Raw genomic sequence first — 27848 nt, 5'->3', positions numbered from 1 at the left:
GGATTACCAGTCCAATGATATTTCCAATATGCCACTGTGTACTCTAAAGTCTCTTACCTGTGAGCTTTAGGAAACTGTTTGAATGGTGTTGGATAAATACAAGGTGGTTTTGCCAAAATCATGAATCACTTCCACAGCTTCTCCATGGCCATGAACTATTTCCTTATAAGATGCACAAAACTGTACGCAACATTATACGTCATATAATGAATAATTTATCTCAGTTTGGCATTACCTCGTTGCTTCATAAAACTTAGGTATTGCATTAAAGATTTGGATTTTGTTGTAGTAATAATGGTGAAACTATCAGTGGCTCTTCTGAAGTCAAGTATTGTCCACAAACTCTACTTTTATATTGCCTGCAAATGTTGATCATGTGGATGAATTGCTGATCAGATAATACGTAGAACACAGGTCTAAGCACTGCTTATGATACCACTATTTGACTGTTTATATCTCTTCAATACAAAAAAGTCCATTAATCATATTTTATTTTGTGCTCTTTTACTCACTTCCTACCTAGGCTTTAATATCATATTTGTGATTTCATCGAGACAACAAAATTTCCTTTGTCATAAACTTTGGGATGTCCATAAAGGATTCTTATTATTCTCTTTTTTGATATGATTTGTCATTTATCGTTCCTTGATGGATTTCCTTAACTAACACTTTTTTTCTCCAAGTATGAAGTTTACTCTATTTTATTCTCTGAAAGTTTACTCACCATTTTTATGAGTTAAAAAAAAATTCAATGTTTAAAAGTAATAACATTCCTGATATGGAAAATATTTAAAATTCACTACACATCTAGGTGTGATAGTATAACACTTAGTCTGAAAGCTGCTGATAAAAATATTGTTTTGAATTCATACCTTAAAGCCGGCTACAAATAAAATGGACTCTACTTCATAATGAGATGGGATGAGTATCTCTGTTTGCAAAGCTGTATGTAACTTACTCATAGTATTGGCCTTGAAAAAGTACTCCTTTTATTTTCAGCTGCTGTCAGTAGCAGGCACCAATTGATCATTCTCAGTTTGCCATAGTTCACTAAAATGTTCTCTCATTGGCAACGTTCCCTCTAAACTGTGCACCTCACCGTTACTCCTTGGTTTCCCTCAAGGTTCTGTGCACACCAATGCATCACCCCGGAAGTCCGTCCACTGAAAACACTTACATTGGATGTGAGTATTGTTCACTGGCACTGTTATATGGCAGAAAACAGGCATGTGATAGCAGCAAGCATGTCAGAGCTAAGATATGTTTGTAATATATTGAGGACAGGTGCATTTAGACACACAGTGGCTAAGTGGTTAGTGCTGCTGCTTCACAGTGTCAGGGAACTGGGTTCAATTCCAGCCTCAGGCAACTGTATGGAGTTTGCACATTCTCCCCGTATCTGCGTGCATGGGTTTCCTCCCACAGTCCAAAGACATGCAGGTTAGGTGGATTGGCCGTGCTAAATTGTCCATTGTATCCAGGGATGTATCCAGGTGGATTAACTATGGGAAAAGCAGTGTTTATAGGGAAAGGGTGGGTCTGGGTGGGATGCTGTTCAGAGGGTCAGTGTGGACTTGTAGGGCTGAATGGCCTGCTTCTACACTCTAGGGATTCTATGATCACATATGATAATGAGAGGGTGCCATATATCATAATGTAGTAGTGATTATCCACAATCATGTAGCAGGGATTGTGAAGGAGGAACGGAATAATCTGTGAACAAGATGCATGTAACACTGCTCTCCATAAGTTCCGTGGTGTAAGTAAAACTTTCCAGAAACCTACTAAAGTCAAACAAGCACCAGTCACTCTTAGGTAAGAGGAAACTAGCACAGTTTTGATTCTTGCTGTGACTGAGCTTCTGCTTCATCACACTGCCCTTGAGAGTCAGAGGCAATAGCAAACCTTCGCAAAAGCAAGCTGCCAAGAAAACAGTTCAAACTGAAGCATCAGCTGGCAATGAGCCAAGGACAAGACTTGGTAAAGAACACAGAAGACACATTACATAATGAAGCCAACGGAATGACCACAGACCCTATCTCGAAGGAAAGCTGGGATCAAACCCTCTACTCCATTTACTTTGTGGCAATATTGCACCTCACCTCCAGCAAATTACCTGGCAGCATGGAGATCATTCACAGAACAGAAGGGAAACTGTTCAACTTATGCTGCCTTCAAAATGACTCTAACGTTAGTCATTAAGCTCCAGTATGCAGATGATACTGGTGTGTGCACTCATTCAGAAACTGAGCTCCGGGTCATTGTCAACTACTTCTTCAAAGCATATGATAAAATGAGCTTTCACTGTAGGAGTACCTTCACCCAGCAGACTATAAAGGTACATGAAAGTAGCTCACCATAATCTTCTCAAGACAAGTAAATGCTGGCCTTGTCAGCATTGCCATTATCACATAGATACATAATAAGAATACTCTGCACTTCTGAAGTTGCCCCAATATATCATTGCAATTTTTTAATACAAGATTGTAATATCCTACTCATAAACAAAATAAAACAGTAAAACTTGAGAATGATACATACCAGTCTGATGTGTTTTGCATATTTCAAAATGGAGCTCCAGTACCACTGATGCTTTCATTTATTTCTAAGTATTACTGATTTTTGTTTTAAAGTATTGTTTCTGCTTTCCCTCTGGGTGAGTAAAGAAATGCTTGTGTAACCCTTCACTTAAATTGCACTTCTTGTACTTGACAATTTTTAATAGACTGTCACAACACTTTTAGGAAGATTTCAAGTTCAAATGAGTCCATGGGAACTCTTTTGAATTATGCCCACTGCATCACATAGCAACCAAAAGAAAAAGAGACAATGAATACACTCAGACACTTACAGTATATTTTCCTTGCGTGGGTGTCATGTTATTCAGATATTGTAACAGGATTCTCCTTATAAATAAATAACACTGTTCATGATGTAATTTTGTCTCACAATTGTTCCAAACCTCCAATTATTCATTTTGACAAGTCAATTCTTTTTAATGTAGGAAGAATATCAATAATTTTATTGAGTGAACTTTATAATAGAAATTAAAATGAAGCATGCACCAAAATAATTAAACACTAAATCATGAGTAGATTTTTTAGAAAACATTCAGTCCCTTAAATGCTGGTACACAGTTCTTTTATACCATATACTTGTAATACTGCAACTATAATGCGCATCCACTGTGGGTACATACCATTCCATTCATCATAACAGTGACAGAACATATACTTTTCTAAAAGCAATAACTTGCATTCAAAGTTATGACATTGTTACATCAAGATTTGACTAAGCCAATGTGATCTTACTGGCCTTTCACATTTTACCTTTCACATGCTTTCAGTCATCCAAACCTCTACTTTCCCCATCATCATTATTCTAAGTCCCATTCAGTCAGCATCCCTATGCACATTGAACTGAGCAATATTAATTCTTGTCAGCCAACACTGTGATTTTAAAATTGTCTTTAATGTTTTCAAATTCAAAAATTGCCTTGCCCCTGCTTATCTCCAGTTCACAGTCCTCATAGATATTTACAATCCTCTAATTCTGGCCTCTTTGACGTCATACATTTTAATTGCTCTTCTATTGGTTACTGTGCTTTAAATTACCTTGTTCTTAAACTCTGGAATTCCCTCTCTAGATCTCTCTACCTCTCTGTCCTCCTCTAAGATGCTCCTTAAATTCTGGATCATTGGCCTGCTTCATAATAAAACAATCAAAGCAGTTCACAAGAGCATTATTTTAAGGACACAATATAAATGTAAGTTGTTATATAGCACGTTAACATAGTAAAACTTTGTAAGACACTTCACAGGAATGTTATCCACAAAGTTTGACTACAAAACAAATAAGTAGAGGTATAAAGCGAAAGTTGTACACATGTCCACATGCTTGGTCACAGGGATACATTTTAATGCATGTCTTAAAGGAGGAATGAAACAAAGCAGCACAAAAATATAAGAAGAAACTCCAGAGCTTATGGCTGAGGCAGCGAAAGGAATTGCCAGCATTGTAGGAGTAAGAAAATCAGCATGTACAAGGGGTCAGATTGGATGAAGTAAAAATCATGGAGGTTTGTTGGGCTGGGTAGAAGGTTACAAGAAATGTTAAGTTTGAGGTGATGGAAGCTTTTGGAAATAAGGATAAGAATTTTAAGACCAAGAAATTTCCAGGCCTGCAGTTTATTGAGTAGAGTGAATTCAATACAGAATTAAATACTGACAATTTTACCTCACAATTTCTAAATGTAAAATAACCAATCTTCTGTCTGTTTTCACAGGCAAGTATGACTGCAAAGAAAATCAAGAATGTAGCACCCTAGGTTTTCTGGTATACTGAGGAAACTCTGAATAATATATACGAGTTCTTCTCTCTCCATATCATTCACCTACTCCCAAACTAAATTACAATGCATGGTGGCTCAGTGGTTAGCACTGCAGCCTCACAGTGCTAGGGACATGGGTTCAACTCCAGCTTGGGCAACTGTCTATGTGGAGTTTGCATGTTTTCCCTGTGTCGGTGTGGGTTTCCTCTGGCTGCTCTGGTTTCCTCCCACAATCCAAATATGTGCAGGTTAGGTGAATTGGCCATGCTGCAGCCTGGACATTGACAGGATGCAGAGATGGGCTGAGAGGTGGCAGATGGAGTTCAACCTGGATAAATGCGAGGTGATGCATTTTGGAAGGTCGAATTTGAAAGCTGAATACAGGATTAAGGATAGGATTCTTAGCAGTGTGGAGGAACAGAGGAATCTTGGGGTGCAGGTACATAGATCCCTTAAAATGGCCACCCAAGTGGACAGGGTTGTTAAGAAAGCATATGGTGTTTTGGCTTTCATTAACAGGGGGATTGAGTTTAAGAGTCATGAGATCTTGTTGCAGCTCTATAAAATTTTGGTTAGACCGCACTTGGAATACTGCATCCAGTTCTGGTCGCCCTATTATAGAAAAGATGTGGATGCTTTGGAGAGGGTTCAGAGGAGGTTTACCAGGATGCTGCCTGGACTGGAGGGCTTATCTTATGAAGAGAGGTTGACTGAGCTCAGACTTTTATCATTGGAGAAAAGAAGGAGGAGAGGGGACCTAATTGAGGTATAGAAGATAATGAGAGCATAGAGTCGATGGCCAGAGACTATTTCCCAGGGCAGAAATGGCTAACACGAGGGGTCATAGTTTTAAGCTGGTTGGAGGAAAGTATAGAGGGGATGTCAGAGGCGGGTTCTTTACACAGAGAGTTGTGAGAGCAGGGAATGCATTGCCAGCAGCAGTTGTGGAAGCAAGGTCCTTGGGGACTTTAAGAGACTGCTAGACATGTATATGGTCACAGAAATTTGAGGGCGCATACATGAGGATCAATGGTCGGCACAACATCATGGGCTGAAGGGCCTGTTCTGTGCTGTACTGTCCTATGTTCTATGTTCTATGTTCTACATTGCCTATGGAGTTCAGGGGTGTGTAGGTTAGGTGCATTAGTTAGGGGGAATGGATCTGGGTGGGTTACTGTTTGGAGGGTTGGTGTGGACTTGTTGGGCTGAAGGGCCTGTTTCCACACCGTAGGGATTCTATGAAATGTTATTTGGAACCATAACTGGTGCTTCCTCGATTCAATCTACACCTAATGATCAGTTACTGTAGCTTTCCAAGGCCATGTTTGGAGAAGGTCTTAGCTTTGGAATAATTCAGGAATCATCGCACAAAGCTTGGAAGTGTCATAACTCATTACTTTCATCTTGAATATTGTCAAGGCTTACACCAGTAAAGAAAATCACAAGAACAATGTTTATAACGTATATGAGGAAACTGAGCATAGCATATCCAAGTTTGCTGACAATACATTAGATAGCAAGCGATGAATAAGATTCAAAGTGACTGCAGAGGAATGTAGCCAAAGTAGGTGAGTGGCAAGCACATTGCAGATAGAACATAATATGGTGAAGTTAACCAATTTGAGAGAATCAAAAATGAAAGCCGAATGTACTGTAAGTGGTGAAATACTGAGACATGTTCAGTGAACTGTGTGGCATTGTACTGGAATTACAGAAATGAACAAGCAGTTGTTCCTCGTGGCTTAACAATCAACTTCAGCATAACTGAACCCAATGCTATACTCATTCAATTGAGTTCACACAATCTGGTATGGTTCCCTGGAGCCATAACCAAAAGTACTCTAATTACGGTCAATGGTGATTCCAGCCAATTTAAAACATGCTAGTGATCAATACTGGGACATTTAGATTAGATTAGATTAGATTACTTACAGTGTGGAAACAGGCCCTTCGGCCCAACAAGTCCACACCGCCACGCTGAAGCGCAGCCCACCCATACCCCTACATTTACCCCTTACCTAACACTACGGGCAATTTAGCATGGCCAATTCACCTGACCTGCACATCTTTGGACTGTGGGAGGAAACCGGAGCACCCGGAGGAAACCCACGCAGACACGGGGAGAATGTGCAAACTCCACACAGTCAGTCGCCTGAGACGGGTATTGAACCCGGGTCTCTGGCGCTGTGAGGCAGCAGTGCTAACCACTGTGCCACTGTGCCGCCCACCAAAATAATTTCTGATTATTTGGCCCAGTAATATTTGTGGAGTCTATTACTTATAAAAAAAAACTGTTTTTAGGGCACAGGTCTTCTTCATTACTCCATGTGTGCTGCCTAGAAAGGCAAAAAGCGCACAAGGTAATTGAGCATCTTAAGCTGCTGACATGCCACAAATGTCATTCCTGCTATTTGACATAAATTTCCAACTGCCATTTCTCCAAGCACAGCAGTTATGTAAAAGATTTATTGGCAACACATAATGCATATTACAGTTAGTGCCAGCACAAGGGTGTACCCTGTTATTATCATATTTCAGTATAATACACAAATGGTACGCTCTCACTGCAATAAATTTTGGTGACTGTACAAACCCTTTTACCAAGTAAAATCAAGAAAGCATCTGCAGATTAATAGCAAAGGGTCAAAAGAGGAAGATCAATAATTTTTCAATAGCAATTTGAGTAAGCAGGTAATATCGACAACTGTAGAAGAGATTAAACAAAAACAGAAATTGTTAGAGAAATTCAGCTGGTCTAGCAACGTCTATGGAGAGAATGTTTTTTTTCAGCAGAATGGTCACCAGACCTGAAACATTAACTCTGCTTTCTTTCCACAAATGTTGCCAGACCTGCAGAAAACACATTTGTTTTTGTTTCAGAGTTCCAGCACCCACAGTTCTTCGTTTTGTTATATCAGAGTTGAACTGATTTTCAAGACGTCTAATTTCTGCAAAGTTGTCTCAGAAATGCCTTGTGATGACAATGCCATTCAGGTGTTGATTGATTTCTTCAATTAATATCTATGTATTCACTGTAATCACTAAAAGAGTTACCTGTTACACAGGTATTTTAAGATTACACAGCGATGGCACCCCTCCAAAACTTTCGGAATACACATTTGTCAGAATCAAGATGCAGGAAGGTGTGAATTTGATGCAATGCTTGATAATTTCCCCATGCAAATGCCAGACAGTAACAGAAATTAAAAGATGGTAATCTTTTGCATTGCTGGCTACTATTTAGATGAATGCCAACAAATATTGCTAAATGTTATCTCTCTAGTTACCTATACCATATGTGATGCTCCTCTGAACTTCCCTTTTCTGTTTCTCCTAATGTTCAAACAATATCAGAACCTTCTTTTTCTTTCACCCTAGCTGTACAAAAAAAAAGGCTCTTTACATTATCTTCACTTCAAAGCTTTCCATTCCCTTTGGCACAAAACCATTGTACCCCTTACTTCTAGCAATCCTTTACTCCCCTTATAGCAAAACAACCTCTTTTTAACATACTTTATCTTAATTTTAGTTTGCAACAACAAAAGAGAGCAAAGCAAATATCCTAAAAGCAAAAAGCCTCAACTTGCATTTCTTTTAACATTTCAGGCTTTTCCCATCAGCAGATTGGATGTTTTTATGTTTAAGATTTAAACATTTCTAAAGGTTTAAGAGAACCTTTAAAACTATCCTTTTTAGCTTATTGAATGGTAAGCAAATGATATATAAAATTGGATGATATATAGTTTTGCATCACAGTATAAATAGAAAAACATATTATGAAACAAAATTATTAGGCATTCATTTTAATTGCCTGTGGCTGTATATCAAGTGTATGAGTGACTTGGTGCTTATGAACAGCTTAATAACAACTATAATGAAGGGATTGATTTTTTGCCCTCTAGCATAATATTATGGACATTAACAGAACTGATAGCTGGATTGTTATTCAAGGTCAGGTTCTACAAGATTGGTTATGAATTCTTTAATTGATCTAGTCTGGTTGAACAAAAAGACTTACAATTTCTGTTTGCACCTGGTCGTGCAGTATGTTTCAAAATACAAAACATCATAAATTGTTGGTGACTTCAATGACTGTAGTTTAGTAAACAACATCCCCATGTCCTTCTATGACAGCAACGGCTCACAAATGGCCAAGTGATCAAAAACCATTTAATCCAATCTCCAACAGGTTCTTGAGAAAGAAATATCAGTCAGGACACCAAAATAGAATACTGCATTCACTACTGGTCTCCTTGCTTGTAAAAATGTTATGAAACTTGAGAAGGCTCAAAAAAGATTTCCAATTATGTTGCCAGGGTTAGAGGGTTTGAGCCATTAGGAGAGGCTGAATAGGCTAGGGCTGTTTTCCCTGGAGAATCAGAGGCTGATGGGTAACCTTATAGAAGTTTATAAAATAATAAGGGGCATGGATAGGGTAAATAGACAAGGTCTTTTCTCCAGGGTGGGGAAATCCAAAACTAGAGGGCATAGGTTTAAGGTGAGAGGGAAATGATTTAAACGGACCCTAAGAGCAACCTTTTCATGCAGAGGGTGGTGCGTTTATAGAATGAGCTGACCAAAAAGGTTGTGGAGGCTGGAACAATTAAAACATTTAAAAGGCATCTGGATGGATATATGAATAGGAAGGATTCAGAAGGATATCGGTTAAATGCCTCACAGCACCAGAGACCTGGGTTCAATTCCAGTCTCAGGTAACTGTCTGTATGGAGTTTTTAATGTTCTGCCCGTGTCTGCGTGAGCTTCCTCTGGATGCTCCAGTTTCTTCCCACATTCCAAAGATATGCAGGTCAGATGAATTGGCCATGCTAAATTGCACATAGTGTAGGTTATTAGTCAGGGGTGAATATAGGGTAGGTGAATGGGTCTGGCTCTTCGAAGGGTCGGTGCGGACTTATTGGGCCAAAGGGCCTGTTTCCATACTGTAGGGATTCTAATTCTAATTCTAAAATGGGACTAGATTGATGTGGAATATCTGGTCGGCATGGATGAGTTGGACCCGAAGCATTTGTTTCTGTGATGTACATCTTTATAACTCTATGGGGCTAAGTAGGCAGCCCTTTGATTTGATAAGGGGGATCTTCATATTCACCTGAGCACCAGTAACAGACTGGCTACAGTCCTACATCTGAAAGATCAATTTCAAACCTATATTTTCCCATGTATACTCAAATTTCATTTTTCTTGTCCTGATGGACATCTCCAGACATAATTCTATCTCAGTCCACAGACCATGCTGGCACAAGACAACAGTAGGTCACCTTAGCAACCACAATGGCTGCCACTCGTAAAACTATGAAGTAAATGGTTAAATTGTACTTACATTGTACAGAATATCTGTCCACCCTTCCATAGTGATACATTGGAAGACAGTGAGCACAGCAAACAAGATATTGTCAAAATTTGTAATTCCATAGTTGGGTCCAGTCCAGTATCCTCTGCAATCCGTTCCATTTGGACATGTCCGAGAGCCACATGGAAAATCTGTCACTGGCTCATCTAGATACAAACAGAAGCAAACTGTTTCAATTCATGGTCAAATTTTACAAACTAGTGAACATTACAATGCTAGAATTACTTTAAAAGTCAATTTAGAAAAATTTACTTTTTTAAGGTATGTTATTATCTGTCTGTGCCCCTGGCTGTGCTACCAAACACAGTTCCCAAGCTGATATGTTCCAATCTTGTTCTAACCTACTCAACAGGAGACAGCAATAAAGGTTGAAGGGAGCTTGCTGCAATTGTTAGTTTTCCTTCCCTTGCTGTCACAGCCCCCAGTTTCCAAGAAAATATAAAAATCTGCCAACAAGTAAGAAACTGCTTGTATGAGCTATTATCTCTCATTGCATGATATAACACATTGGTCTATCATCAGTACAACACTATAGCTTCATATAAAAGGAACTTATTCTGTGTAGGGACGGTAATAGGATACATGATCCAAACGTGAAAGGATCTAGTAAACTTTATTAGTTTTAGAGAAAGGTTCAAAATGTCCAAAAATATCAATACTCATAAGAAATGCTATAGGAAAGTTCATACAGAGCTCACAACCCTCATAAGACCACAATGTGTACTTTTCTGGGGAGTGACTGATACATACAGATCTCAAATAAGGTTTTGAGAGTCTCTGGCAGATACTTCTGCATCTAACATACATCTAGATGAATCATCAGGAATTACGTTCCCAATCCAATTCATTACAATACGTAGATATTTTACTCAGAAATACCACTGTGATGGCCCAGTGGTATTATTGCTGAACTGTTTATCCAGGAATTCAGATAAGATTCCAGCAACCTGGGTTCAAATCCTGCCACAGTAGACAGTGGCATTTGCATTCAATTTTAAACATCTTGAATTAGAATTCCAGAATCAAAGTTAAGATTTCAAGATTCAAATAAAAGTTAAGATTTCAAGATTCAATACTTGGAATCAAGTGTCTAATGATGACCATGAATCCGTTGTTAATTGTCAGAAAAAAAACCCATCTGGTTCACCAATGATCTTTAGGGGAGCAAACTGCTGTCCTGATCTGGTCTGGCCTACATGTGACTCCAGACCCACAGCAATGTGGTTGACTCTTAACTGACGTCTGGCCAATTAGGGATGGGTAATAAATGCTGGCCTAGCCAGTGATGCCCTCATTCCAAGAATGAATAATTTTTTTAAAAAGCAGGAAGCAAAGCGTTTGTGCCATTGTGGCTGGTTTCAAATCTATGATCCAATGGAACAGTTGTTCCTGCACATGTAGCCTTCACAAACAAATACAGGACCTAATCAAATCAAAAACACAGTCCTTTCACTGTAAACGTGTTAAATTCGGAGAGCAAATATCTCATCAAGTGTTGGAACAGCAGAATTCTCTTCTGGTAGTTCACTGGTACAGTGAGTGGCAAGGGAATAAAAAATAAAAACAATTCATTGTCAGGGGAAGTCAAGCTGTAAGAAGAGAGAGGCAGCAGCTGCCTGTTTTTGAAGAGTGAGAATTTATTTTGGAAGGGGAACAATGAGATCGAAAACAGGATATATCTCCATTTAAATCCCATTCAGACAGTAATGGCAAATTAGTGATTAATTAATACCTTTTGCAGTAGATTTTGGAATTGAATGAAACAACTGGGAATGGTGGAGGTGAGTGGGGAGCGATGGTAATGTTAAATTAGCTTAATTCTGAGAACAGGAATGAATATTTCTGCATGTGATTAGCCCATGCCTCAGTGTTTCTGTGCAGACAATGATGCCACCTGCTCCTTTAAAATAATGCCTACATGCAGCCCATGGTATCTACAATGTTCGCTGACTGCGCAGACTGTGGGGGGTGGGTGGGGGCTCTATTGTGAGTAACTAAAGCTACTTAAAAGAAGCTTACACCTTTTAAAGAGAAGGTGCATTGTGGCTGCAGAAGATGGTGGGAGATTTTTGAAAAGTGGATGCAAACTACAAGAAATGGCAGAACATGTCAGACAGTGATCACCAAGCTGACATAGCAACACTGAAGGCATTGGTGCAAGTGGTGGAAAGAAGGAGAGGCATTCTGTACCCAGGGAGAGAGCAGCAGGGATCAATGGAAAGAGGTAAAGACCCAGGCCAGTACTAGGAAAGTTACTCTGAGAATATGGATGCAGCAAAGGAAGAAATGTAACAATCTGATGATTGATGATGATCAATGACATTTCCTGTCATCAACTGCACCATTAACCTAATCCATTTTGTGTATTCTCATCACTCACTGCCAACGATCTCTTTCAATCAGTATCAATTCATATGGTTTCCTGCAACTACTTAGCTCTGTTACAGGACTCTCAGCCACAAGCACACACCCTTTATACACTGACAGCAATTCAACCATGACAGTTACATCACACCAATGTATTGCAGGACTCTCAATAACACACTTTCTTGCCTCTTTCCTGATAATGTAGTAAGCAACTGCAGGCAGCAGGAATAGATCCAGGTGAGAAAATGTAATGCCAACATGTTGTTACAACAAAGTCTGGAAGCATAGCTCAGTTCTTCTTTTAACCCCTGAGGTTGGTATAGCTACTTTTGAACTTTTAAAAGCTTTTTTGTCCCCAACTCAATGTGTACTTCAACATGTGAAATAACTGCAGAAGCCAGTATCCCACCATCAAGTCACTCTTTATTTACTAGTGCATTGTACACAAGCTGTAGCCAGCCAGCTCAGAGTCAGTCCCCCGAACTGAGGAGATTCTAACCACCTGCTTATGTTTTTTCTGCTTTTCTTTTCTAAACCTGAGTCTCCATGGAATTTGGGAAGTGCTAGATTATTGCGAGTTGTTAAGAGTTCAGCCATGGCAGACAATGTGCACGTTTCTGCAAATAAAGACCAGATCTGGATGCGTGTTTTCAGGGACTTTATGGTGGGAAGAAGTGGAATACTCTTTGGAGGGAATTTCCTGGTTTTAAATCTTTATTCAATTTCCACCACCAGGAAGAAAGGAAACACCCGAGTAGCCAGTGACAAGTCGTGCCCTTCATCTCCTGCTTATGTTGGTCAGCCGGGTTTTCCTAACTGGCCCAGATTAACAACCCCAATCAAAGATCCCGTAACCGACAAGTTCCAGCCAGTTCCAATCACTACACCCTTCATCCACTAAGTCCAGGGATGGAGGCCTGGTCTTTCTCCTATCTTGTAATGTTTTTGCCCCAGGTCCAGTTCCTCTGACTCAGACTCTGACATGGGTGACGTGTACCCGGCCATAGCTCGTCTGTTGCATCTACAGGGTCTTGGGAGAGTTTCCTCCTCTGTTTCCTGTGGTAACATTATCAAGGTTGCATCCATCTCAGACTCTGAGCTTTATTCGACATTTGATGGAGGGGGAGAAGCTACAGTTTCTGACAGACCTTCTGGTGGATCTGAGGGGCCAGGTATGTTTTGCTCCTGCCCCGTTTGTGTGATAACAGCTTTCAGGTGATCCACCTGTTTGTATCATCTCCCCGAACTTTGTATGTCATGGGACCTGACCTCACATCAACTTCGCCTCGCATTTGTACAGGGGCATTCTATGGCTCTGGCACCAAACTTGATCTCCTGAATTAAATTGTCTCTCGCGCTCAGAGGAGGCAAGTGGCCAGCATTGATGTTCTGGATGCCGTTTCACCTTGCCCCCCAGGTCTGGGAATATCAGGTTTAACCTGGTGTAGAGTCTTCTTCCTATCAGCAACTCTACTGAAACTATTCATGTTATTACGTGAGGGGTGGCCCTATATTTGAACAGGAACCAGGACAGTTTTGTATCGAGTGATACTGTAGGCTGCTTCTTTAAGCCTGCCTTCAATGTTTGGACTGCTCTTTCCCCTAGATCATTACCAATGGATGGTATTGAGATGTTCCTAAGTGCCAAATGCCATTTGACTTCAGGAAATACTCAAATTCCCTGCTGGTAAATGACGTCCCATCGTCCGTAACCAATATTTCCAGGAGATCATGTATAGAAAACAATGCTCTTGGCTTCTCAATCCTCATCCTGAGTTTCCCAAGTGAACTCTATACACATCCAACCACTTTAAATGGGCATCCACAATGACCAGGAACATTGAGCCCATGAAAGGACTGGCATAGTCAACAAGCAACCAAGTCCACAGTTTTCCTGGACATTCCCACGAATGTGGGGTTGCTGCTGGTGGCAATTTCTGTCCATGTTGGCACTGTCGGTACTGCCCTACCAATACAGCTGTGTTGGCATCCAACTCTGGCAACCAGACATAACTTCTTGCCAGCATCTTCATTTTAGAAACCCCTGGATGACCCTGGTGGAGTTCAGCCAGTATCTGGTGGCGACCTTTACTCAGGATAATCACTCTTGCTCACCAATATGCCGTCCTATATGGTGATCTGGTCTCACCAGGTTCAAAAAGGTTTCAACCCTGTTTGCGATGGCCCTTCTGTTACCCCTAGTGCCACCAGCTGTTTTTGTTTCACTAGGACAGGATCTTTTGGTGTCCCACAGTCAGATATTGTCAGCAGTAATTGGAAGGGTGTCCAGGAAGTTTAAAACCAAAATGGACTCTTCCAGGGGAGGCACTACCATTGGAGTATCTGCCAGTGGGAAGCGACTCAAGGCATCTGCATTAGCCAATTGGCTTCCTGGATGGTGTTCCAATTTGTACTTGAATGCACTGAGAGTAAGAGTCCAACGCTGAATTCTAACAGAAGCTATGGGCGGCACCGCCTTGTCTACCTTCAGCAGCCCTAGCAGAGGGTTGTGATCAGTAACTATGACAAAGGTACTGGTGGAACTTCCTCACACCAAAGACGACCATCAAATCTTCCCCCTTTATCTGGGCATATTTGCATTCAGCATCAATCAATGTCCAGGAAACATATGCTATTGGGTGTTCCTCTCCATTGGGTTACCATGAGCAAACACCAATCCGATACTGCACTGGCAGGCATTGCATGCCAGCACCACATCTTGCTTCGGATCATAGAACATAGAACAATACAGCACAGAACAGGCCCTTTGGCCCACGATGTTGTGCCGAACATTTATCCTAGCTTAAGCACCCATCCATGTACCTATCCAATTGCCGCTTAAAGGTCACCAATGATTCTGACTCTGACACTCCCAAAGGCAGCCCATTCCATGCCCCCACCACTCTCTGGGTAAAGAACCTACCCCTGACATCCCCCCTATGCCTTCCACCCTTCACCTTAAATTTATGTCCCCTTGTAACACTCTGTTGTACCCGGGGAAAAAGTTTCTGACTATCTACTCTATCTATTCCTCTGATCATCTTATAAACCTCTATCAAGTCACCCCTCATCCTTCGCCGTTCCAATGAGAAAAGGCCTAGCACTCTCAACCTATCCTCATACGACCTATTCTCCATTCCAGGCAACATCCTGGTAAATCTTCTCTGCACCCTCTCCAAAGCTTCCACATCTTTCCTAAAGTGAGGCGACCAGAACTGCACACAGTACTCCAAATGGATCGTAGTGGGCCAACACCTTAGATGATGATAGCTGCTTTTTCACTTCTCTAAAGGCTACTTCTTGGCTACACGACCATTTCCAAGGCTGACCTTTTCCTATAACAGGTGTAAGGTGCCAGGATGGAGGCCAGGTTACAAATTAATTTTCCGTAATAATTCACTAGCCCTAGGAAAGACCTCAGCTCCGGTACACATGTGGGAGCCAGGGCTCTTTTGGTCATTCTCATTTTATTTTCCAACAGGTGTAACTCGGTTTTGTCATCTCTGTAACCCAGTAGGTCACTTAAGGCACATGGAACACACATTTTTCCCATCTAAGGCATATGCCCACCTGGGAGAAATGTTTAAGCACTATGCCCAAGTTCTCCAAGTGCACTTTATTGGTCTTCCCTGTTATTAGAACATCATCCAGATAAATGGCAACCTGGGGTAGCCCTTGCAAAATGTTTTCAGTGGTCCACTGGAAAAGGGTGCTGGGTGATACCTCAAATGGCAGCCTTGTATATTGATGTAAATCCTTATGGATGTTAATTGTAGTGTAGTTCTGGGAATCCTCATCTGCTCACAAATACAGGTAGGCATGGCTTATGTCCAGCTTCAAAAAGGATAGTCCTCCCACCAACTTTGCCATACAAGTCCTTTATGTGAGGGATTGGGTATTTATCCAGCTGTAAGAAACACAAAGGCAGACTGAGCCATCAGGCTTCTCAATCTGTATGACTGGTGCTACCAATTCCGCAACCTGCACTGGTTTGATAATTCCTTCGCTCTCTAGCCACTATCTTTGCCTGCAAGGCAAATATCACTGGGTGGCCTTGCAAAATTCTCAGATTTGCTTCCTGGTCAACAAATAAAGTGGCTTTGGCCCCTTTAATAGTCCCAAGCCCTTCCTGAAATACTCCTGGGCATTTCACTAGAACTTCACTGAGGCAACCATTTTCTAATCGAAAAATGTTGAGCCAATCTACGGGAATCTTTCTCAATTAATTCCACCCCAATTGGGCCTGGCCTTTTTACCACTAATCCATTGGACTTTGTACGTGTGGGTTAACTCCCACTCTCATCACTGCTGGAGTAACTGCGTAGAGGCTGATATCTCATCACCAAGTACATGTGCACAGTACACTGACTGTAGCCAGCCAGCTCAGAGTCTTGGTTATAATTCTTGAGTATCAGGGGATCGAAGGTTATGGGGAGAAAGCAGGAGAATGGGGTTGAGAAACTCATCAGCCATGACTGAATGGCAGAGCAGACTCAATGGGCTGAATGGCCTAATTTCTGCTCCTATGTCTTAAGGTCTTACAATCTTATGGGTAGTTGCAAGTTAATTTCCTAGTTACATTTTTTTCTGAGGAGATTCAGAATCCCCTGTTTATTTTTTTTTCAGTCCTCACCTGAGGAGATTATAATCTCCTGGTTATATTTTCTTTTCTTTTTTTCTATCTCCTGGGTATTTTTTTAATACCATTTTCCCCCGCACTACCGCCTAACATCTCCTGGTTATGCTATTTTTTTGTGTGTGTGCAGGTGTGAGACACTAAAATGTTTTTTTTTTCTCTCTCTATAAGATCCCCACTACCACCTAACTGCAACTGCGGTAGTGTTTATATTTTCCCCAGCACCCATGTTGTGTGTGTGTAGGTATGAGACACAGTGAAAGACAATGGGTGTACAAATCTTTATTCAATTTCTACCTCCAGGAAGAAAGGAAACATCCAAGTGGCCAGTGACAAGCAATGCCCTTCACAGAGGGCGATGTTGCATGATCAAACAGTAAAGAGAAGGGCAGGGATTAAATCAAAACAGAGTTGGAGGGAGAAATAATGCACTCCACTCCCTGCAATGCCCACCTTTCCCTGAAAACCTCAAGGGTGTTGGTGCTCCCTTTCCAGGGACATCTGGGCTCTGACATAACTACGGAAATAAGCTATCCGCACAAGTGGCAACATTAGGATCTGAACCAGTACCTCCTTAGAGTTTGGAACCTAAAGGCATTACCTTAGACTGCTTGGTCATGCCAGTAGACACACAGCTCTGGGATTTTTTTTCTGTTTTTTAGCTCTCAGTGTGAACAAAACCTCTGACATTCCTGTTTATTTTTTTTTACCCCTACACTACTGCCCAACTGCAGAGTGCTTATTTTTTCCCCAGCACCCATGTTGTGTGTGTGCAGATGTGAGACACAGTAAAAGACACAAGGTGTACGAATCTTTATTCAATTTCCACCACCAGGAAGAAAGGAAACACCCAAGTGACCAGTGACAAGCTGTGCCCTTCACATCAGAGGGCAATACTGTGTGATCAAACAGTAAAGCGGGGGCAGGGATTAAATCAAAATAGAGTTGGAGGGAGAAATAATGCACTTCACTCCCTGCGGCGCCCACCTCTCCCTGAAAACTTCAAGGGTGTTGGTGCTCCTTTTCCAGGGACATCTGGGCTCTGACATAACCACGGAAATAAGCTATCCGCACAAGTGGCAACATTAGGATCTGAACCAGTACCTCCTTAGAGTTTGGAACCTAAAAGCATTACCTTAGACTGCTTGGTCATGCCAGTAGACACACAGCTCTGGGTTATTTTTGTTTTAATCTTTTTTCAAAACAGTGAAGGAGAGGGCAGGGAGAAACACCTGTTCTTTTTTTTGTTTTTTTTGTGTGTGTGTAGGTGTGAGACACAGTGAGAGACACAAGGTGCATAAATCTTTATTCAATTCCCACCACCAGGAAGATAGGAAAACACCCGGGTGGCCAGTGACCAGCACTGACCTCTGGGTTATTTTTTTCTTTTTTTTCTTTTTTTCTTCTTTTTTTTTCTTCTTTTTTTTCTTATTTTATCCCCAGCACCCATGGTGCGTGTGTGCAGGTGTGAGACACAGTGAAAGACACAAAGTGCACGAATCTTTATTCAAATTCCACCACCAGGAAGATAGGAAAATACCCGGGTGGCCAGTGATGAACACTGCCCTTCACATCAAAGGACAGTGCTGTGTGATCAAAACAGTGAAGGGGAGGGTAGGGACTAAATCAAAATAGAGTTGGAGGGAGAAATGATGCACTCCACTCCATGCGGCGCCCACCTCTCCCTGAACAACTCCAGTGTATTGGTGGACACCGCGTGCTCCTTCTCCAAGGACAACCGGGCCCTAATGTAACCGCGGAAGAGGGGCAGGCAGTCGGCCCTAACGACCCCCTCCACGGCCCGCTGCCTGGACCTGTTGATGGCCAGTTTGGCCAGGCCCAGGAGCAGACCCACGAGGAGGTCTTCAGACCTGCCCTCCCTCCTCCATACTGGGTGCCCGAAGATCAGGAGCAGCTCTGGGTTATTTTTTTCTTTTTCTTTTTTTTTAAAAACAAAGTGCACGAATCTTTATTAAATTTCCACCACCAGGAAGATAGGAAAACACCCAGGGGTGGCCAGTGACAAGCACTGCCCTTCACATCAAGGGACAGTGCTGTGTGATCAAAACAGTGAGGGGGAGGGTAGGGACTAAATCAAAATAGAATTGGAGGGAGAAATGATGCACTCCACTCCCTGCGGCGCCCACCTCTCCCTGAACAACTCCAGGGTGTTGGTCGACACCGCATGCTCCTTCTCCAAGGACACCCGGGCTCTAACATAACCGCGGAAGAGGGGCAGGCAGTCGGCCCTAACGACCCCCTCCACGGCCCGCTGCCTGGACCTGTTAATGGCCAGTTTGGCCAGGCCCAGGAGCAGACCCACGAGGAGGTCTTCAGACCTGCCCTCCCTCCTCCGTACCGGGTGCCCGAAGATCAGGAGCAGCTCTGGGTTATTTTGGTCAGCTAGGGCTTTCCTGATTGGCCCATGTTAATAACCCCAATCAAGGATCTTGTAATCAACAAGATCCAGCTGATTCCAATGCATTAAAGCCACACAGAATAAGCAAAGAGTGGGGCATTTTCAGAAGGGTAATCTGTGACTGGTATTACAGGAATCAGTCTTGAGGCCCTCAATTATTTACTATAAATGACTCAGGTGATAGGAGTGAGGGTACTATAGCCAAGTTTGTGGACCTCACAAAAATAGGTGGGAAGGCAGGTAATGAGGATTTCACAAAGTCTGCAGAGGGATATAACCAGGTTCGGAAAGTGACAAAAAAAAGCTTGGCAGATGTAATAGAACGTGGGAAAATGTGAGATTATGCACTTTAGTAGAAAGAATAGAAGATCTGAATATTGTTTAAAAGAGGAAAGATTGCAGAAAGTTACAGACAGAAGAGTTTGGCAGGCTTTGTGTATGAATTATAAATAAAGCTTGCATCCATGTTCTGCAAGTACTAGGGAATGCAAATGGAATTTTCTCTTTTATTTCAAAGTGAATAGAGTATGAAAATAGGGATACTTTGGTAAAACTGTATAAGACACTCGTGAAACCATGACCGGAATACTGTGAATAGTTTTGGTTCCCAAGGATCAAAAAAAAGAAAAGATAGAGATTTTGTCAGAGAGAAGATTGAGAGGTGATTTCATTGAGACATATAAGATAATCAGAGGGTTAGATAGGGTGGACAGTGAGAGCCTTTTTCCTTCGATGGTGATGGCTAGCATGAGGGGACGTAAATTGAGGGGTGATAGATATAGGACAGATGTCAGAGGTAGTTTCTTTACTCAGAGAGTAGTAGGGGTGTGGAACACATTGCCTGCAACAGTGGTAGACTCACCAACTTTAAGGGCATTTAAATGGTCATTGGATAAACATATGGACAAAAATGGAATAGTGTAGGTTAGATGGGCTTCAGATTGGTTTCACAGCTTGGCGCAACATTGAGGGCCATAGGGCCTGTACTGCGCTGTAATGTTCTATGTTCTTAAATAGATTCCTTTGACTTAATCTAAATTAAGGAGTTGGATTATTATAAATTCACTCAAGTGAGGTATAAACTTATTAACAAAAACCTCTCCAAAATTCTACAGCATAACCAGGTACACCACCGTGTAAACAAACAGAACAAAGGGCAGAGTGGGTGGAGGCGGAGGTGGAACTGGAGGTGGAAGTGGAGGTGAAGTTGGTGTGGTTTTGAACCAAACATTCTGATACCTGCTGTGGTTTCCCAAGAACAGTCCAGACAGCAAAAATTGACGGTGTGCTTTCTCATTTTCCTTGTGACAACATGTATCTCTCATTGTAATCCTACCATGCACATATGCCTGGGCCCCTTATTGGAATGGTAAGCTATATCTTCAGTGAAAAATCCTTGACACCCAGTAGCAAGTCCTGATTCACTAATGTGAGATCAAACACACAAATTGTGGAGATGATACAGAAGTGAAGGAATCATGATTTTAGTCAAGTTAACAAGCATTTTAGTTCATGAAAATGGTCCCTTTCACATAAAGCAGAGCAAGGCAATGTGAATGAAATTGACAGCACCCTGTGTTATACTGAAACCTGCAATCTATGTAAACCCTTATGATTGATTTTGATAAAAAGCAATGAAATGACCTTCCTCTGTGAATAGAGAAATGTATTCATGTTGCTTGTGCAGCAGCATTTTACAAACTGTTGCTTATATCTGCAGCAGCAGCTTCATCAGAACCAACAGCTTAGAAGTTGAGTCACAGTTACTTTGACAGCCACAGGTGATGCTGCTCATACCCTACTTTGAAGCTACAGCAGTTTGCAGTTTTCAGGCCTCTTTTGCAAAGCAAATAGATCTTAGGTATTGTTTTTATTGAAATTGAAGTAAAAGAAAATTGTTCCTTAAGGACTCTTAGAACCTCTACAGTGTGGAAGCAGGCCATTCAGCTCATCGAGTCCACACCGACCTTCCAAACAGTATCCCACCCCCTATTCTATCCCTATAACCCTGCATTACCCATGGCTACTCTACCTTGCCTGCACATCCCTGGACACTTTGGGCAATTTAGCATGGCCAATCCACCGAACCTGTACATCTTTCGACTGTGGGAAGAAACCCACACAGGGACGAGGAGAACATGCAAACTCCACACAGATTGTCGCCCAAGGTTGAGTTGAACCCAGGTCCCTGGTGCTGAGGCAGCAGTGCTAACCGCTGAACTACCGTGCCGCCATATCTTAGTGGATATGGCTTCCCCTTCCAACCCTTCCTTCCTCCAGCAGCTTGTCCTGTTGTGTGACCTTTCTTCATTATTTCACTCGTTCTCAAAACCAAAATAAACCCTGTACCATCTGTGCCTGGAAGCAACTTGGTTCAGCCCAAGCTTTCAATTAAATAGAGAAGTCCATCAGTCAGTCACACCACTTAAAAATATTCAAATCTAAGGCAAGTCACAAACAGGGGCATATATGCAACTAAAAGAAATAATTCAGCAACTATCTTTAAGTAATTCATAATTCCTTTAAATGGGAGATACTTATCCTGTTTAGCATCATTTTTAGCATTTCAAGTTTTAGACAGTTCATTGAAAATAGCATCATGTTTGGACGTGACATCTCAGGTGTCAAGTTAAAGTTATCAGAAAATTCATATCATAACCTCTATGCCCCTGCCAGCTGCATACACAAGCCACTTCACCAAAGTGGCATCCTGCCCATTTGCTGTCAGAAGTGCACCAGCACCTCTGCAGTCCCATTGTCAAGTTTTTAATCAATGAAATGCCTTCAGAGCAGCGCTAACTTTTCTGTTCCTGATGGTCAGACAGTGAAGGGCAAGACCAAAACCTAAGCATTCTAGACTTGCAAGCATTTATTTACTTTGATACATATTACAGACATGCACTTCCAAATCCAACCATAGTTTCAGTCTCGTACCATATATAGGAGCACAATGAATTTCTGGTTAATATCCACTACCTAAATACTATGGCAGCACAGTGGCTCAGTGGTTAGCACTGCTGCCTCACGGGACCTGGGGTGGATCCCAGACTCAGGCAACTATGTGGAGTTTGTGTATTCTCCCTGTGTCTGTGTGGGTTTCCTCCAACAATCCAAAGATGTACAACTTAGGTGAATTGGCCATGCTAAATTGCCCACAGTATTCACAGATGCATAGATTAGGTGCATTAGTCAGGGGAAATACAACGTAATAGGGTAGGGGAATGGGTCTGGGCGGGATACTCTTTGGATGCTTTGTGTGGATTTGTCAGGCTGTATGGCCTGTTTCCAAACTGTAGGGATTCTATGCAATCCAAAGATCACTCAATTTATACATAATTAACACTGCACAGTCTAATGTAACCCCCAAATTGCACCATCCAATTTAAAAAGCAGATTCTTGGAGTACATGGGCAATTTTCCTATTCTGTTTCAGAATGGTCAGCTCTGACCTTGAGCATTTGTCAGATTTTGTGCATAATTTGCTGGTTAATTTTCAGTGGAAACTGAATGTTTTTAATTTTGCAGTATGTACAGACAGAATATTCTGTATGATATTATTGAAAGAACATTTAAATGTCCCTATCTTATTCAGCTAAAGCCAAGAGATATGGAGTTAAGGATAATTGCTGACCATCGTGATCTTCGAAACTCAGCTGAAAATGTTTTCGCTGTTTAAAGTCCAACCAATAATAAACTCAAAACAAACACGCAAAAAAAACTTTTACTCAGTCACATTCCCTTCCGTATCAGAAACATGTGCTCTCCTTTCCAGATCAAACTCTGAGGTGAAATTGAGCCACTCAAACTTCAGCACTTGAGAGACATATTGACCTTGAGTTCAAAACAGACCCTTCCACATCCATTATTGCATTCTATCCTTCATGCTTGGTCCATTCAGCATCCCCGGATTAGTGGTGCTGGAAGAGCACAGCAGTTCAGGCAGCATCCAAGGAGCTTCGAAATCGACGTTTCGGGCAAAAGCCCTTCATGATGAAGGGCTTTTGCCCAAAACGTTGATTTCAAAGCTCTTTGGATGCTGCCTCAACTGCTGTGCTCTTCCAGCACCACTAATCCAGAATCTGGTTTCCAGCATCTGCAGTCATTGTTTTTACCCCATTCAGCATCCTCTCCTATCCTCCCTTCTATCTTCCTTCCATGTCTCCATGACATCCTTTGCCTCACCCCTTCCAGTGAAGATTCAAGCCTTGGTCCAGAACGATGCACCAATGATTGTTATTTGGTGGAACAGTACTTGAGTATTGCTAAAAAAGGACAGACTTAGTTGAAGCTTTTTCGTCTTGTACCCATTAGAACAATTCACAATAAGCCCAATTTAAGGGGAAAACCAGCATGTTTATGAGGAAGTGTTGTGTCTTTTCTCAGTATTATCAATGGTTGTATTCTGTTGGTCCTTTCACCCAACCTTTGTCAATTGCTCTGTCCTGGCTCCCCTTTTCCTTCTCCGTCTTCATATTCAGCTCCCCATCACACCTTCATTCTTTCTCCTCTCCACTCTTTCTCCAGGCCTGCCCTACTCCCTTGTATTTCTATCCTTCTTTCCCCAACCTGCACTACTTTTTAATCCTCTTGACGTGAAGACCACTGACTTGACCTCAACTCTCCATGTATAATATCAAGGGAGTTTGTTTTGCATTAAGTAAAATGTTATTGCCCACATTTTGGAATCAATATTTATCTAGCTTGCAACACATGTTTTAACCTATTTAACCAGGAATGATGCAATTTAGGAAACTATTCAGTAAGCAAATTACTGCAGATTCTGGCAATCTGAAGCAAAATCAGGGAATGCTGACAATACTCAGCAGATTGGCAGATTGAAGAAGAAACAGGGTTAATGCTTGACCTCAAGCATGATCAATCTGAAACATTAATTCTGGTTTTTTATCTTTCCCCACAGTTGCTGCTTGACCTTTTTAACAATGTTCTTGTTGCTAAATGGCAATTAACCTATCTGGCTCTGAAATGAAACAAGTTAAACTACTTAATCTCAATCTTGTGCTTAAAATGCTAAATGTGAAGTTTGATCATTCTTTTTTGTGTCTCCTGCTCATCTCAAATAATGCATTTTTTTTTCTTTTCTTTAGTTGTCCTTCATAGAATCATGCAGTACAGAAGAGGCCCTTCAGTCCAAAAAGACTATGCTGTCACTTTATCTTTATCTTTCTTTATCATTATCAAATTCACCTATTCCCTCTATCTTCTGTTTCTTTCTTTATCCTTAAAAGCTGCTAGTGCAATGGGTTTGACACAGGAATAATGAAACTGTGGTATACATATAGCCATATTTCTCACCAAGACGAACTGGAATTGATTACTCTCGTAACAGAAGTAACTTTGTACAAAGTACTGTTGTTAGAAATGCAGGATACAGTTGAGAAACATATGATATTGTAGTTCATGATAAGAATTAGTAATATTGAGTTCCATTTATTGATAGAATCCCTATAGTGTGGAAACAGGCCATTTGGCCCACAAAGTGCAACCCACCCAGACCCATTTTCCCTACCCCAGTGCTCGACATTTACTCCTGACAAATGCGCCTAACCTATGCATCCCTGAACACAATGGGCAATTTAGCATGGCCAATTCACTTAGACTGCACATCTTTGGAATGTGGGAGGAAACCCACGCAAACATGGCAGAATGTGCAGACTCCACACAAACAGTCATCCGAGGCTAGAATCAAACTCGGATTCCTAGCACTATGAGGCAGCAGTGCACTGAACCACTGAACCATTGTACCTTTCTCATTTAGAACAATAAGGCCACAGTTCAAAATCTTGCAGGTCTCATCAAATCACAAGGTGCTCAGATTAATGAAATATCATTAATTGGTAATGTTTGCCATCCCGTTATTGAATGAATAAACATGATTCTTCATAGTTGTTATTTGAACTGGAGGTTAAGATACTTTTCCACTGAGTACTCAGAATTTTGTGACTGTTAAAAGCCATAATGAATTGTACTTCAGTGCATAACTTGTTTTTATCTGAAATAGAATATTATTTAAAGACATCAACTCAAATGTCTTCCAAAAAATTGTATATGCAATTGCAGTATAAGTATGAAAAAGCAACTGAATTTTAACAATACTGCAGTATAAATAAGAACTGCAGAAGAAACGTTAGGCTAGTATTTTAGAAGTACAATTGATAATAGAATTCTGATACATATATTTCATTCATTCTGGTGAAGTCACAGTCAAATACCAACTAAGCCTTCTCTTCCTTCAAGAAGTTTTTTTTCCATTTGATTTTGATGACCATTTTTGTTGCCAGTTCAATCTTTACAAGAGTTACTTCAGAATATTAAATTTAATTTCTTATCAAGGAAAGAGAGCATTCAGTAGAGTGCATAACTCAACCATGCTATCTTAACTTTATTACAATTTGCAGCACAACTGAGATTTGTCTTTGCCTTGTTAATAGTCCCATGCCAAAAGCAGAAATAAATATATATTTTGTTAAGAGCTTCCATCTCACTGAAGAGGCTTCAGGCCAATCCACACCCATCAATCTGCTCTGAAAACTCTGTTCACATTTTGACAACTATGACAAATTCCACCATAAGAGCCGAGACAATCAACAACATTCTAAATAAACAACCTTAATTTTAAAAATCCAGAACCTGTGTTGGGATTTTATTGAAAAACTAATCAGTTTTTCCTTGGCCCATGGCCTGTCTATGTGCCAGATTTGTTGAATTCCTTCTGTTCGCTTTTCAGATATGTTGTTTAAATACAAACATGGATGAAAACATTATCTCCATCCATTTACAACAATAGAGATAATGATCAGAAGTGCCTAGATGGGGTATTATGAATGTTCATAATCACATTGTTAAGAAATATTATATAAATTGCTAGATGATAAAAGAGCACAGCCCACCTGGTTTGGTTTTTGTGACATGATGCATCAATAATGGGATTTCTTGACCTACTACAGCAATCAACATCTATCATTTTGTCCACCACAATCTTAGACATAAAATTAGGAAAACTGCAGAGGTGGGAAGGTTTAAGAACTGAAGATCTAATTTTCTCTTATGCTGTCTGCACCTTTAGCATCAACTTTCATATTACTCTCACACTGTATCCAATATATGGTTCTCTGAAGTAACTGAATTAATATGCATTTGAAAGAATCAAAACTGACTGCATTTTTCAGCCCTCTAAACAACCTGTTTTTAAAACTGACAACAATCAATGAACTACATTCCCAATTGAGCTGTTTATCCTTCTGTTGCTACATTCCTGCACCTCCTTTTCAACGTACATTTTTTAAGTACATGACACATCCTTGTGATTTACTGTCCAGGCCATCATCAAAAAGCTTGCCATGATCTCCAATATCTGGTCCCTTTACTAACTTGAATGCATAAATCATACCACCCCATGGAGTAACTGAATGAACTGAGAAAAGAACAAGATGTTAACTGATGAAAGAATATATAAATCCCTCGAAACTTGCTTTTACTCAGAGCAATACCTGCTGGCCTCTAGCATTTCACTACTGTTAAGGTAGCACCAAAAGGTATTTTCAACAGGATTGGGTGAACCGTTACAATCTAATCAAATATTCCTGAAAACGTGCAAATAACACAAGAGGTGACTTCCAACTTGAACAACGGGAGTATTATATTTCAGAATCAAGTTTTCCAACTTCTGAAGATGAAATAAGTAATTAGTTGATTAATTTACCAGAAATACTGTGGTGTTTTGGAAAGTTATAAACAGTTTCAGTTCCAGGAACATTTACAATAACCTGCCTGGAAATCCAGTATCTAAACTAGGGAACACATTGAATGGAACCAAGCTTTCCATCTGCCACAGCAAAAACATTTACACAGCACCTTTGTCACTGAGCTTAAAGCAGAATATGACCATTTATTTAAAAAAAACACATGTAAGCACGATTAAAATTAAAAAATATTCTCTACCACTGTAGCTAGAAAATAGATTTGATTCTTTAATGTATATTTAATTTAACTTGTGTAATATTGAAAATTAGATCTAGAATCACTGTTGTTACATTTAAATATGTTTTCTAATCTGACTGTTGTAGATGTCAAAGAGTCAGATAACTCCATACTTCAATCCTTTATATCAGATATTTGCAAAGGCATATGTTTCAAATAGTACATCATTTGAGCTACTCAACCCTACTCAACAAGGGGTTCTTTGTAAATGCTTGTATTTTTAAACCAAAAGAGCAAGTGGTCTGTTTTTAACCAAAAAAAATCTATTGAGGATATCATTCAATGAGAGGTATAGAGAAACTGCTCCAATTTTGGATGCATCAGAGAAATTTAGAAATTAAGGAAACATTTTTTTAAAAATTGCTATTTCACTATTCTGGATTGCAATAATAAAGTAACAGCATTGTAAAATCTGATAGCATCATTCCAAAGTAGCGATATGTTTCCTTACCTGTTTCTTTACTGAAGCAGGTTTGGTGAAATTTTCCTATGTAGAATTCCAGACCAATAATGGCAAACATCACAATCGCAAAGAACAAGAGAAGCCCAATCTGAAGCAATGGCACCATCGCCTTCATGATCGACTTCAGTACGACTTGTAAACCTGATTGAATGAAGACAGGAATTGATAGATTTTGCTAGGACTTAGTTTAGACTATAAAACCAAGACAGGTAGACTGAGCTATGGTACAGATCAGAGTTCTCTGAGTGAATAACAGAACAGGCT

At 40.7% G+C, this 27848-nt stretch overlaps 1 protein-coding gene across 7 annotated transcripts in view; it reads right to left on the bottom strand.

The window, feature by feature from the left end:
• The window catches only part of cacna1ba (calcium voltage-gated channel subunit alpha1 Ba), a 598950-nt gene that overhangs the window by 341314 nt on the left and 229788 nt on the right, over window positions 1-27848 (bottom strand). For all 7 annotated transcript variants that reach the window (XM_087998499.1, XM_087998494.1, XM_087998493.1 and 4 more), the window contains exons 5-6: window positions 27573-27725; window positions 9672-9847 (exon numbers count right to left, since the gene is read on the bottom strand). In XM_087998499.1, the coding sequence (XP_087854625.1) occupies window positions 9672-9847; window positions 27573-27725 (329 nt within the window). The remainder of the gene's footprint in view (window positions 1-9671; window positions 9848-27572; window positions 27726-27848) is intronic.

Source organism: Chiloscyllium plagiosum, unplaced genomic scaffold (assembly GCF_037043375.1).
Source record: "Chiloscyllium plagiosum isolate Xiang-an unplaced genomic scaffold, Cpla_swu_hap1 HiC_scaffold_21, whole genome shotgun sequence".
Classification (NCBI taxonomy): Eukaryota; Metazoa; Chordata; class Chondrichthyes; order Orectolobiformes; family Hemiscylliidae; genus Chiloscyllium; species Chiloscyllium plagiosum.
Note: the sequence above shows the minus strand (reverse complement) of the source record. Positions and strands in the feature narration are given on the sequence as shown.